The sequence below is a fragment of the Pristis pectinata genome, chromosome 13 (assembly GCF_009764475.1).
Source record: "Pristis pectinata isolate sPriPec2 chromosome 13, sPriPec2.1.pri, whole genome shotgun sequence".
NCBI classification, from domain to species: domain Eukaryota; kingdom Metazoa; phylum Chordata; class Chondrichthyes; order Rhinopristiformes; family Pristidae; genus Pristis; species Pristis pectinata.
In genome coordinates, this window is record NC_067417.1 from 22,625,523 (window position 1) to 22,638,773 (window position 13,251).

Below are 13,251 nucleotides of genomic sequence, written 5' to 3' on the forward strand. Positions count from 1 at the left end.
AGAATATTACCCCAGGTTGTTTGAAAATCTGTGCAATTGCAATCTCTAAGATCTCGAGAATTAAAATGAAGAGAACATTTTAAATGTGATTTTGCAAATTCTACAACATAAATTGGACATGCACACATTCCATAGCTTGAACAAAGTTAGAAATTCTCCACGCACCTGTACAATGTAATTGTTTCTATAAACCACAAGCTAAAGCACCAAACCAACTAATTAAAATAATCAGTTTTCATTTATGAATTAATACTCTGCTTCACTAAGATCTATAAAAGATCAAAATGAGGGAGTGACAGAATGAGAGACTGGCATCAATATAGCAGCCATCACAGCCTAAGACATCATTGTATATGAAGTGCTTGGGAAGTACTTATGCTGCTCTTTTTGTAAAATTTCATAAGACACAGCCTGTTTACCTGTAACTTACTACAGTGTGGGAGTAGAATAAAAGTTTGCTTTGTACAATTGAAGCCTTTCAAGCACCATTGAGGATATTGTCTAGATAGTCCTCACATTAAGGTACTATAATTGGAAATTTCTTGCAAATAAGATTCCAAACTTATTTCAAACACAAAACAGGCTTTAGGTTACCAACAAAGTTTTGGATAAAATTTAGTCAATGTACCTTTGGGATCTTGGCCCCCAAATCTTGATACTGTTTAGGGTTTTTCAGAAAGTTGACAAACTCCATTATTTCCAATTTAGCTTCTTCACATCCTGCAACGTCTTTGAATTTGATATCAATCTCATCTTTCAGCATTTTTGCTGTTGTCTCCCCCACACTAAAGAGTCCGCCACTTCGTCCCCCACGACCAGCTGCCATAGATCCTCGCCGCAGTGTATAGAGCAAAAAACCAATCAGCAACAGTGTGGGGAACATACTTAACATGAATGAACTGTAAACAGAACAAAAATGTACATTCAACAAAAGAATGGAGATAAAATGGTTGTCCTAAATTAAGCTAGATTTTCTGCCAATTAACTATAATTAAGAAAATATCTGAAATTTAAGGCAGGGTCGTCAGCATTTTAAAAGAAAAGTTAAATCTTCATTCTAGATGCAACTCCCTCTTCACCATTGAAAAATTAGAGGTGAGCAGGCAAATCAATACAATTAGAAGAAATGATGGGTGAAGGGGTGAACGAGAAGAGGAAATAATCATTATGGTATTTAAGAAACAAATAGCTTAAAAAGAGAAAGGTTTGGGAAATCGGAGACAATGGAAGAGAAAATGTAGTTCCTGTTCACTCATAGCTTGGAAGATCACTGGCTGGTCTTGATATGAGTGCCCATCCTTATTTATCCTCTTGAAGCTGGTGGAGACAACTAAGCATCCCCCAAGACAGTGAAAATTCAATCATGTACTATGGTTTTGTAGTAACATATAAGCTACTCCAAGAGCTTGTCAGATTTCTTTCTCTGAAGTACAATAACAACATAGAAACATAGAAAAATGGGAATAGAAGTAGGCCACTTGGCCCTTTGAGCCTGATCTACCATTTAATATGATCATGGCTGATCATCCAAATTCAATACCCTATCCAGTTTTTCCTCCCCCATATCCCTTAATCCCTCCAGGCTTTAGAAAAATTTCTACCTCCTTCTGGTGAAGCAGATGTTTTGTTTAAATGACAATCCAGTAGTTTCATGGTCACCATTATATTTTACTAATTAGCTTTTTATTTCAAATTAACGTACAATTTTACTCGAGTTTTATCAGTTCCTGTGCCGTTCCTACCTACTTGTAAAAAGAATGCACTGGGAATTCAAAATGTTGTACAAATAGTATCTTACTCCTTAACATCAAACCTTATGCTCCTTAAGAGAAACCTACAAAAGGTTTATGATTGTCTTTTAGGTTGACTAGTTTATTCCAACTTATTTTTTTAAAGAAAGGAGTTGCTCATTACATTTTCAGGGAATCTGGCTTTGTCATGGATCTGACAGGCAAAATGCAAAGAAAATAATAATTTATATGCAAGTGGTGACCTTATTACTGTAGTGCATTACTTCAATAGCCACTCTTCCAAAGGTCTGATGCCAGCAAGCTCACTAACTCCTCTGCCCAGATGATATTGCCATATTTTCATAACAAAACGCAGAGACATTTCTGCTGACTATACATACACCCATACCTCCACGTATCTTAAAAGACCAGAACATAAATATATATTCAGTTTCCTGCTCACCCATCACTTTCTGTGTTATACACCACAGCAACACGATTTGCTGGTTCTATTCCTATCTCCTGTTGCACAGTTTCCAAATTGCGCTCAAATGTATCCACACTTCCGATGTTAAACCATACATAGCTCTGATGACAGAGGACAGAACATCACATTAGTAAACACTTCAGTAACATATATTCCTACATCTTGTACCAAATTTGGTAACTTAATGAAGTTTTAATTGAAAGAAATTACTTTTCTATCTTTACATCCAGTAACTTTGCTCCATTTTTTAAATGTCTTTTAATTTAAAAAGTTCAACTCGAAAGAATAGATTACTCTTTCTACAATGATAGAAACAGACAAGTTATAAAAAGGTGCTTTGATTCTCTTTTCAGGACGATGGTTACAGCACTGCACATTTAATCAGTAAAGTCTATACTGGCTCTACACAAAAGAAATCTACCTAGCCGTACTAGCTTAACTCTTCCCTTAGCCCTGCAATTTTTTCTTTCAAATATTTGCCCAGCTCCCTTTTGAATGGCGTACCATTTCCGCTACTACTTGTAACAATGCATTCCAAAGCCCAACCATTTGCTGTGTGAATTTTTTCCCCTCTCATGTCACTTTTGGTTCTTTTGCTTCTAACTTCAAAACACTTTTTTTGACAAGTGTACACCACCTCAATCCCTCAGAATTGGAATTGTTTTCAAAAAGTGAACAGAAACACGTCCACAGGATTTGAGGAGACTGAGAAACAGCCATTTTACACAGGGACTCAAAATTTAAGTCAATTGCAACCAGATCATTGTTTTGTATGAAATGAATTTGGATAGCATCAAGGTGGTTCCCAATGGATATCTTTCTTTTATTTTCTTCCTTAGACAGTCCCTCATGTCTTGGGTTGAGGATGACTTGCTTTCAATCCAACTTTGTGGGTTCTGAATCAATGTGTGAACCACAGACTCTTCCACAGATGCCACACGTAGGCGGGTAGCTTGTGAGGTGATGTGCACCTTCTGCCATTTATGCAGGGCTTGCGTGCATGGACTCAAAGTTTTCAACACTATCCCGAATACTCTCCTCTACTTTGAGTGAGTCAGAGGTTCAGTGGAGACATTGCACTTCTTCAGGAAAACATTCAGCACATTCTGTATTTGGGGACATGCTATAGAAGGAATGCTTGATGCAAGCATGCTTGAAATCCCCAATAAAGCATTATTCCTTATCTTGACTGACACAAACTAATCAATATGTCAAATAAGCAAGCAGTTTTAATACACCACATGCAGTAAAACTCCATTAATTCGCCACACTAGGGACTCTGGTGGTGCCAGACTCTAGATTTTACAGACCACTGGTTGTTATCCCTATTAATGCCCCGATATTCTTTTGCCTTACTTTTTCTCTAGATGAGTAATAAATAATATAACGAATTTTCCAGCAAACCCAACAAGCTTAAAGGGAGCACAGGAAGTGGGGACCCAGTGAATTTCAAGGGACCACAGGAACCGGCGCCCTCACACAGTAACGGAAGCGTGGGAACTTGATTTGGAGAAAACAAAAAGAACAGTTTTTAGTTCTAAACGAAAAAAAGATTAGAGTCAACTTACAGCATCACTTTTGGTTCCTGGGTTGAAAATCACTCGCACAAACTGCTTGTTGACAACTTCTAGGCGATCAACCTCAAACAAGAAATAAAAGGATTGAAAAGACTCTAATAGCAAATTTAAAAAAAAACATGTTTTATCAGTATAAGAAAATTATCACAATTAAAATTACTATGATACTTTAACATCTTGGAGAACTGAAACTTCTTAAGTTCTGAACCACACAGCCAGAATCAATGATAAATGATTTCAAACTAAAATTCAAACTCTTCCAAGTTCTTGCATGAACTATCAAAACTGATAGCTGTGTTGACTTTGCCCGATTACCTTGAATTTGTCTAAATGCACTGCTGTAACGATTTTAAAAATAGATTCTAAATTTCTCCGATGACAAATGTTAAACTAACTGGCCTGTATTTTCCTGCTTTCTGTCTCCTTCTTTTGAAAAAAGTTACATTCACTATTTTCCAGTCTAATGGAACCACCCCTGTATCTAAGGAATTTTAGAAATTTAAAATCAATGCATCAAGTATCAACTACGTGAATTACATAGTACACTAATCTGTACTATGGATTTAGGCAACCAGGTAGTTACTGGCAAGGCAAAGAAAGTATTACTTATACTATTACCTTTAATGTAAGAGCGATAACGTGATAAACACACTGCTGTAGCAGGTTCCAGCCATCAATGTTACCACAGCCTTTACAACTTTAGAGTAGGAATGCTCAAGTTTTTGTTTCCATGTGACCTGTTGGTACCCATCATAGAGCTATTTGGCTCCCATAAAAAGTTTAAATCTGCACTTCCAATATTTTGCAAATATCTCAAATTGCTGACATTAATAGATCAGAGTGCCTTGATGTCAGATTTCATTAAAAGAGGCAATGGTGTAATAAACATATGCTCCAGCCCTCTCCTCATCTCCAGGTTCAAAATTCAAATAGGACAAACTTGCAAAAAAGAAATACAAGCACAAGCATTACTAGCATTAACAGATGTCAAAAGCAAAATTGCTTGTTATACTTCATAGTACATGGACCAAAGACATTGACTGACAGGCTTTTTCTAAATAGTCAATTTTAATGTACAGCTGCAGACAAAATTTTCTAATGTGGACTGCAGAGACAGAATTTTCTGCTTGGTGGTACAGGTTGGTGGGCACAGGTGATTGAGGACTGAGATGCGACAGTTCTACCTACTACACACTAGATTCGTGCCTGGACCTCTTGTTTAGAGATACACACCCCAAGTCATTTTCAGGAGGAGGCTAATTATGCAAGAATTCAGCATTTCAAATGGAGACCTTAAATGAGAGAATTGAAACAAAACCCAGTCAAAAAGATTCCTCTTTCCATCAACCACGAGAGATCAAAAGGAAAGCCGATAAATGTCCTCATCTAAATAACTTGTCAGTTATTTTAATTACACATTTCAGTTAATGTTCATTACTGTATGTGCAAATACATTTTTATTCATTATTAATAAAGTTAGAGAGGAATACATGAATACTATTCTTCAGTAACTTTGCTTTTATGTGACATTCTTCAGTAACATTTCACATAAAAGCAAAGTACTCTGAAATCTGAAGCAAAGAGATCTGAAATTAAACAGGAAATGCAAGAAAAATCCAGCAGGATGGGCAGCACCTGGGGACAAAGAAACAGAGTTGAAGTTTCAGCTGATGAACTTTCATCAGAAACGATGCTGATGAAAGGTAACCAACCTAAAAGTTTTTTGTTTGCATGGATGTGACATGACCTGAGGATTTCAAGAATTTTCTTTGTTAAACATTTCATGTAATTTTCCTTTGATATTTTTATAAACCAGATCATTGTCATCAAAGCAAAGTTCACTTAATAAGAACAACAGAAACACAAAGGTGCGGTACAGAAATTCTTTTGTTCTGTAGAACATAAAGATCCATAACGAAGATGAGATGTCTTCAGTATCAATAAAAATATAAACATTTATACTACCCAGAGTGCACTATGGCATCTATGGTTGAGTTCATGCCCTAGCTCTTTGATAAGTCAACTTTTTACCTTAATGCTACATTTCTTTTGAATGCATCCCAGATGCAATGCTCCATGTCCTAAATCGAAGGTGATACAAGAATGTAATCCAAGGAGATCAGGAAACAACAGGACAAATATGGTATCATCTACCATGGTGTCTCCGTGCAAAATAGAAAGATACACAAGTCTATTTAAAATGCAATGGAGAAAGGGAGAGGATGGATGCTGGAATGCTTTCTTAAGGGCAACACAAGCAAAACTGACTTAACAGCTTCCTTCTGTGCTGTAAAATTTGATGAAATGGAAAATATTTGTAGGGCCTGGCACACCTACCTGCCAATGACTGCAGTAAATTGGCTCTGCAGGCTCCATATCAGCCGCTTGCAGATCTGCTCCACCTGCTGCAGTGACGTTTGCACCCAACCTGTACCATAGGGACAGCACCATCAGTGGCAGGTGAGAATACCAGCACACTCAAATCTTTTGCTTCCATCTCTGCCCAGCCTAATATACAACTTAATAGCACTTCAGCCAATATGCTGCCTAAATTGGTGTGGTACAAACAACTTCATACTTGCTCAAGATAAGGGAGCTAATCTACCTCTACAACTGTCTAGTGCCACTCGTAACTTGTAACTAATGTCACCATCACTGCATTTTCTAAAATACTTGGAAGGAGTAGGCGCATACCTTGGTAAATCTCCTAAGATTTGCTGCTCTCATTGGTATCAGGTCCCAGTTCATACAACTGTGCACAGTACTGAGCTGAACCACCAGCCACTGCCAACCGTGTCGTAGTTCTATGTCCTGAGAAGAGTGCCTCAGAGTGATAAAGAGACAATCTTCTCTGACATAAAAAATAGGAAGTGCTGAAAATAATCAGCAGGTCAGGCAGCATACATTGAGAGAGAAGCAGTTAATATATCAGGTCAATGATCCTTCATCAGAATGGGAAGGTGAGAAAGCCAGCTTACACAGCAGCAAATCCTGTCATCCAGGAAAGGGTTCAGGTGCTGCAATGATCTACTACTTTGTTAGAGATGCCACCAATATCTTGCTACATCCTATCACCGATTTTGGTCAGACAAAATTTTCTACTTTTTAACATATTAAAACTATTTAGAAAAGCTTTGTAAAGATTCCTTGCATCAATTCAGCCTGCATAAAATTGTACAAATTTTATCCCTATGTATGAAGCCCTATTCTACAACCGTACCAGGAGCAGGCTTCCATAAATTGAAATAATACATATTTTCTGACCTAGAAAGGTCTATGAAATCATGTAAAGGACTCAATCCCAAGAGACATAAAAACAGCATTCATTCAAGTGCCTGTCAGTTCAAATGAGTACATAAAAGTGATCCCTCCTGTACCCTTGCCTAAAACTATACTTCCCAATAGGGATCAAGAGCAGGGACTACGTGAGGTGAGATCACTTGGTTTAATTGCAGGGGAAGCAAGTGAACCTAGGGCCACCTTATCCAGATGGATAAACATTACAGCTCATTATATGCTGATTATAGGTGAAGGGAAGGGAAGGAAAGGGGGTGGGGTTGGGGGTGCGGTGAGCTGAACACGTACCACAGTTCAAGCTCTTCTTGTAATGTGGAAGGCCAATTTTAAAATTACTTACCACACCTCGTGCCAGGTAGTAGTTTACAAAATCTTTCCAAGTTATTTCCCTGCCTGGGTCTCGGTAGTAAAAATACATGAATCCAGAGAAAAGTCCAGCTATCCCCACAGCTAAATAGCGGAATTCCTTGTCATCCCATGGTAGATCTCCCTAGAATGAATTAAAAAATTAACTAAAGTCAGAATTGATCATGGAAATCAATGACAATTACATCACTATAATGTTTGTCATTAATTTTCCAGTGAAATAATAATAAAGTTAAATAAAACTGTTAAACAAAAAAATAAACAGTGAAGTCATTGTTAAATATCAAATTACAGGTAAGGCTTGAATGCTTTGATCAATATTGTGAAATGGCGTATGTTCTTATTCAGAGTCAACTAACGTGTTTTATTGGTGTGACCTAATTAATCAGGTTTGATTTTGTTGATATATGTTTCTCGTTTCAAATTTCATTCATGAACTTAAAACAATGCAAGTTCATTTACTCAGAAGTAACATTTGACCTGCATTTGCAACTAAACAAATTGATTCTCTAATTCTGAAAGGTTAAACCATAATAACGAAATCTTCATGCCATTTTATGTAGATTCATAGAACCAGGCCCTTCAGCCCAATTTGTACATGCCAACCAGAATGTCTATCTCAGCTAATCCCATTTGCCAGTGTTTGGCCCATATACCTTTTCTTTCCATGTACCTGTTGAAATGTTCTTTTAAATCTTGTAATTGTATCTGCTTCTACCACCTCCTCTGGCAGTTCGTTCCATATACCCACCACCCTGTTTATGAAAAGCCTTCCCCTTAGAACCCCATTAAATCTTTTCCCTCTCATGTTAAACCTGTGCCCTCTAGTTTTAGACTCCCCTACCCTGGGAAAAAGACTGTGACTGCCTACCTATCTATGGCCCTCATAATTTTAGTTCAGCAAGTTTTAGCTCCATAAAGGGGTTACCCTTGTTATTGTTTCAATTACAGATTAAAGAATAGGATTACTTTTACACTTCAGAATAGATTACCAAGATCTGAGTCTGGAAATCCACTAATTAGCCATATCATTGTCAACATAACAAACCTTCTGTATCCGGTTCCACCAGGTGGATTGCTCTTTTTTCCCACTTTTCTTACTACTGCCTCCTGGCCCACCTCCAGTACTTCCTCCAGACTCCTTTGACTTTGCTGTAGATAAAAATATTATATTATCAGATAACTTTTGATCCTACGCATTAGGGATTTATTGGCACAAAGTGTTCTGTTTTCAGTCTGGGCAAAACAGTCATCTAATGTAAGTGATAGGAAGATCCAACAGTAGAATGAACTAACAAGAAATACTGTACATGGATGATTATATAAATTATGTTTTGATTATCAATCTGGAGAGAATCTGTTTACAATACTCAAAGCATTATTTCGGAATAAAAAGCTGGATTCAGCAAAGTTATCATGAAGCCAGCCCCAGGACTGTTAAAGAAATGGTTTATTAATATCCTATAATGAAGGAAACCTGCTTTCCTTGCCTGGATTGGCCATGTTACTCCAGTTCCACACCAAGGTAGATGACTCTTAACTGCTCTTTGAAGTCACTCATTTACATTCTTGGGGAAACTAGGAACAGGCATCCATACCAGCATTGCCAATAAGATTCAGATCCCAGGAATGAATAAAAAAAAGGCTGTGAAGATTGTGTGATAAAAAATTTAGCCATTACAGATATCAATAGCTGAACAAAACTAGGATTGGAAACATGGGTACAGACAGGTGATACATCCCATCATAGAATCACATCATAAATTTTACCTTTAATGTCACTGGCTTTTGGTTCTGCTGACTGTTTACTTTTGGGGAAATACTTCTCAAAACCTAAGAAATAAATAATCACATCAAAACTCACTCTTTGTATTGGCTATGATAATCCTGTTTAATGAATTAATTCTTACTACTGATTCACCCTTACCAGCAAAATTAGACTAAAGTAAACAATATTCTGGACCAAAAAAACCAATATTCCTCCAGGTTCAAGGTGGCCCTTTAGGGTCCAGAGCAGTAGGGTAGAGAATAGCAGGAGGCTTCATCTTTATGTTCTGGTCCCATATTTTAAACATGGAGGTATTGCTACATTTAACACCGAACATATTCAAAAAGAAAGTGTATTGACAAGCCACTCTGGTTTCTGGAAAAGTCAACAAATGTTTTAAGAAAACAAATAATATTATTTAAATAAAAAGAGATTTATTTACACATTACCTTTTGGCTGTTTTGAACAGAACAATCCACAGGTCAACATTTTTTCTTGATATCCAGAACTTCTCCCAATGCAGGGTCTAATAAACTAGATTCAGAAAAATATCAGAATTAAATTCTAGACATACATTTCTAACTACAGCATTAAAGAATCAAAGTTTTCTAATTAAATAATTAAACGAGGAAAGGGCAGTTCAAATTTTGATTAGAGCAAGATTTGAAACCATTTTTAAATTAAATGCTGTATTTCCTACATTTGGTAACATTATCCAACATTAATCATTGTCCAACATATGATACTTAACTAGCTAGCATCTGTAAGACAAAAAAATCTGTAGTGGGAGTTGTGTTGTACAATCTTTGTTTCTAATATTCTAGATTTACAGTATATTTAAAAATTCAATTAAAACAGGCAGAAAAAGAGTAACTAATTTTCAACAAAATTAGTTCCAAACAGGTTGTGTGGAAAATAATTTGAATTATGTTTCCCTGATTAATAATACTGAATCAATTACATGTAATACATCATCTATTCTTCCAGTGTAACCAATAATTGAAAGTTAAGTTTAAACCTAGTCATTTGCATGAAAGTTTCAAACTATCTCACCAAGTGCACTTTTGAACTAATTTTGTCCATCACTCACATTTCTTGCTCTTTCAATCTTGTACTCATGAAACTGACTATCTAACTTCACTACCTGGCCCACCTATTATCTGATATTATTAATGGCAAACTCCACTCAGGCACTGTCTTCCAAGCTTAAAATCTGCAACCCCCCCACCCCCCCTCCTCAAAACACTCATTCCTCCACCTGCACAAGCCATTGCTCAAGGATTCGATATTTGAAACCATTCAGATAGGCTTTCAACCCTGCCAACAGTATGGAAACAGATCTTATAGATGTCAAAAATGATAACCTGTGCTGCTGTAAACTATTGTAAATTATTTGTAATTAACAATGTAAACTATTTCTCCTAATCCATCACAATCTGCCTACAGCCACTATTGTCATTGATCTTAACAGCTCTCCTCTTTTACTCAAAATGGTTACAAGTACGCTCACCCAATTTCGTTTCTATCCATGCCGTCCTAGGCATACAGTAACCATTAATGGCTTCTCTTCAGGTTCCCATTTTATTATCTGAGCTAATAAAATATCCCTGACTATCCAAAGTTCAATACTTGCTGAGAAGAAATTGTTTCCAATTAAATATTGGTAAGACCAAAGCCATTGTACTTGCTCCTCAAATCCAATTCCATCTTCTTGACCATCATCTGCCTGTGCTTGGCTTTTCACAAATTTGCCAGTCTCTCTGACTGTGAACCGAGCTTCCAGCTTCTCTGAACTCCATCCAATGTTTTAACATTTTTTCCTTAAGGAAACCAATAAGGTACAAAATATTCCAAATAGTGAATATAAATGAAGCACAATCTCCCTGCTTAGGTATTTGATTTCCCTGGCAATAAGTATTCCATCAAGCTTATGGCCAGTTTTGCATCTTACACTGTTCTGAACTTGACTATTCAAAACCGTTGCCACAGACCCTGCTCGTCCTTCACAACCATGCTTGTGATCTACTGTGGTCTACCACAGCCTCAGTTTCAAAATCTTTATCCTTGTGTAGTCAAATCGATCGTCTCACTATTTCTATGGAACTTTTCCAGTCCCTACAACATTGCGAGAAAATAAGACTCCTCTGATTTTGGCCCATTGATCGTCCCCCGTTTCAATCACTCCAGCCCTGGTGGCTGTGCCTTCAGCTGACTAGGCTGGAAGCTCTGAAATGCTCTTCCGCAAAATACCACCCCCTCTCGCCCCATGATCTACCAACTCTTTAACATTTCTCTTCTTGACCAAACTCTTTGCTACCCAACACTAGGCACGGTGCCAACTAATAGGGTGTTACGAGACAAAGCTCCTGTAGAGATCATGGTGTTATAAGGGCTGAATGAAGACGCTTTATCAAAGAAGGTTGTTTATAGACGGAGAGTTTGTGATGTTGAGCATCAGGTCAACGCTCTGCCCGAGTTCCGTGAAAGACACATCCATCTGCACCCAGGTCTATTCTCACCCGCCAGCAGGCCTGCTGTCCCGGCCAGAGTCCGCGCCACGGTGCCCGGGTGCGGGTGAAGACGCGCGGCCTCCCGGCCAGCAGCCTCAACGCGAGCGCCATGGCCCCAGCGGAATGTCAGGCCGCAACTGTCCGTCCGCCTCTCGTTACTCCACAATCCACAGCAGTGTTTAAATAACATTCACTTATACAGAAGAAAACTTTCCTTCTTATTCTTTCTTCTATAATAAATTATACTTTAAACAGTTATATAAGCAGGTGAGACAGGGAGTGTCCTTAAATTAACTTCCCAGCCCTTCAATTAATTCGCTCCGAGTGGAAAACCGTCAGCTGACAGTTTGTTCCGGGACCGGCCCCAGTAATAACTGAAACAAAACCAAGGAACTGCGGCTGCTGGACATGAGAAGTAAAAACAAGTGCTGATGACGAGACTTCCAAGAAAAATGCCTCTCAGACATCTTCCCTTGACCATGGTTTCCCCTTACCATAGATAACAGAGCCCATCCACCTCATCATGTCTTTCATGCACCTCTGCTGTCTCCCCCTCTAGCAGCCAAAGCAAGGTCCCCACCACCCAAAACCAGCGTGTACATTCCTGGTCCCTTCTTTCCATCACATTAGCTCTCACATTCAATCTATCATCCTTTACTATCAGGCCCATCTTCTCCTCCTCCACTGACTATGCCAAAGGGACTATTCCCTAAGTGACTTCCAGGTCCATTCTTCTATGTCCATCAATTACTCCCCTTCTAATGTCACTCTTTCAGCGCAATTACAGGCAATGCAACACCAGTTCTTTTACCTCATTCCTACCGAGCATCCAGTGAAGCAGTAATTCATCTGCCGCTTCTGATGTGGTCTCCTCTGCATTGGAGGAGCCAAATGCAGATCGCAGAACACCTCTGTTCACTCAGCCAAAGCAGTCAGCAAAGGTGACCCTGAGCTTCCAGTTGGCTTTCTCTTGAATTCTCCATCACACTCTGACCTCTTCTACTACACCATTCCAACAAAGCACACATTACAGGCTTTAGACTCTAGATCAGATACAACAGTTTCAGATAACTCACTTTTTCTGTTTGTATCTGAACAGGCCAGTTCTGCTTTAAGATTATCCACCTATAATATTAATTACATTACACCCCTTACCTCCTCCCCCACAAATACTGCTAGTTTTCTCCTTTTGGTGTAACCACACCTGACATATTTGCAACTTGAGCAAGTCCCTTTTCCCCCTCTCTAAATGTTCATAATAATCTATTAATCAGACAATTCTGTAAACATTGCATTCACCTGGGTAACCCATACCATATCCAAGAAAATTCCCTTTGCCATCTCTATCCCTCCCAACTTATAACCAAAACTTAAAACCAACTTTCTTTCTCCCTTTCCCAATTCTGATGAAGGACCTTCGGCTTGAAACATTAACCTTGTTTCTTTTTCTGCTGATGCTGGAAAAACACATTTTATTTTTATCCTTTGTAACATCTTGACACTGAAATTAGATCTA

General features: G+C 38.1%; 1 protein-coding gene across 2 annotated transcripts in view; it reads right to left on the reverse strand.

Moving 5' to 3' along the window:
- The window catches only part of LOC127577384 (AFG3-like protein 2), a 30,131-nt gene extending 18,062 nt beyond the window's left edge, over positions 1 to 12,069 (reverse strand). Inside the window, exons 1-8 of one of the 2 annotated variants that reach the window (XM_052028553.1) lie at positions 11,745 to 12,069; positions 9,675 to 9,759; positions 9,228 to 9,290; positions 8,506 to 8,609; positions 7,432 to 7,581; positions 3,786 to 3,857; positions 2,194 to 2,318; positions 629 to 899 (exon numbers count right to left, since the gene is read on the reverse strand). In XM_052028553.1, the coding sequence (XP_051884513.1) occupies positions 629 to 899; positions 2,194 to 2,318; positions 3,786 to 3,857; positions 7,432 to 7,581; positions 8,506 to 8,609; positions 9,228 to 9,290; positions 9,675 to 9,759; positions 11,745 to 11,846 (972 nt within the window). In that variant the 5' untranslated portion in view covers positions 11,847 to 12,069. The remainder of the gene's footprint in view (positions 1 to 628; positions 900 to 2,193; positions 2,319 to 3,785; positions 3,858 to 7,431; positions 7,582 to 8,505; positions 8,610 to 9,227; positions 9,291 to 9,674; positions 9,760 to 11,744) is intronic. The other variant, XM_052028554.1, reaches the window with a different exon arrangement.
- Between the last annotated feature and the right edge of the window lie 1,182 nt (positions 12,070 to 13,251).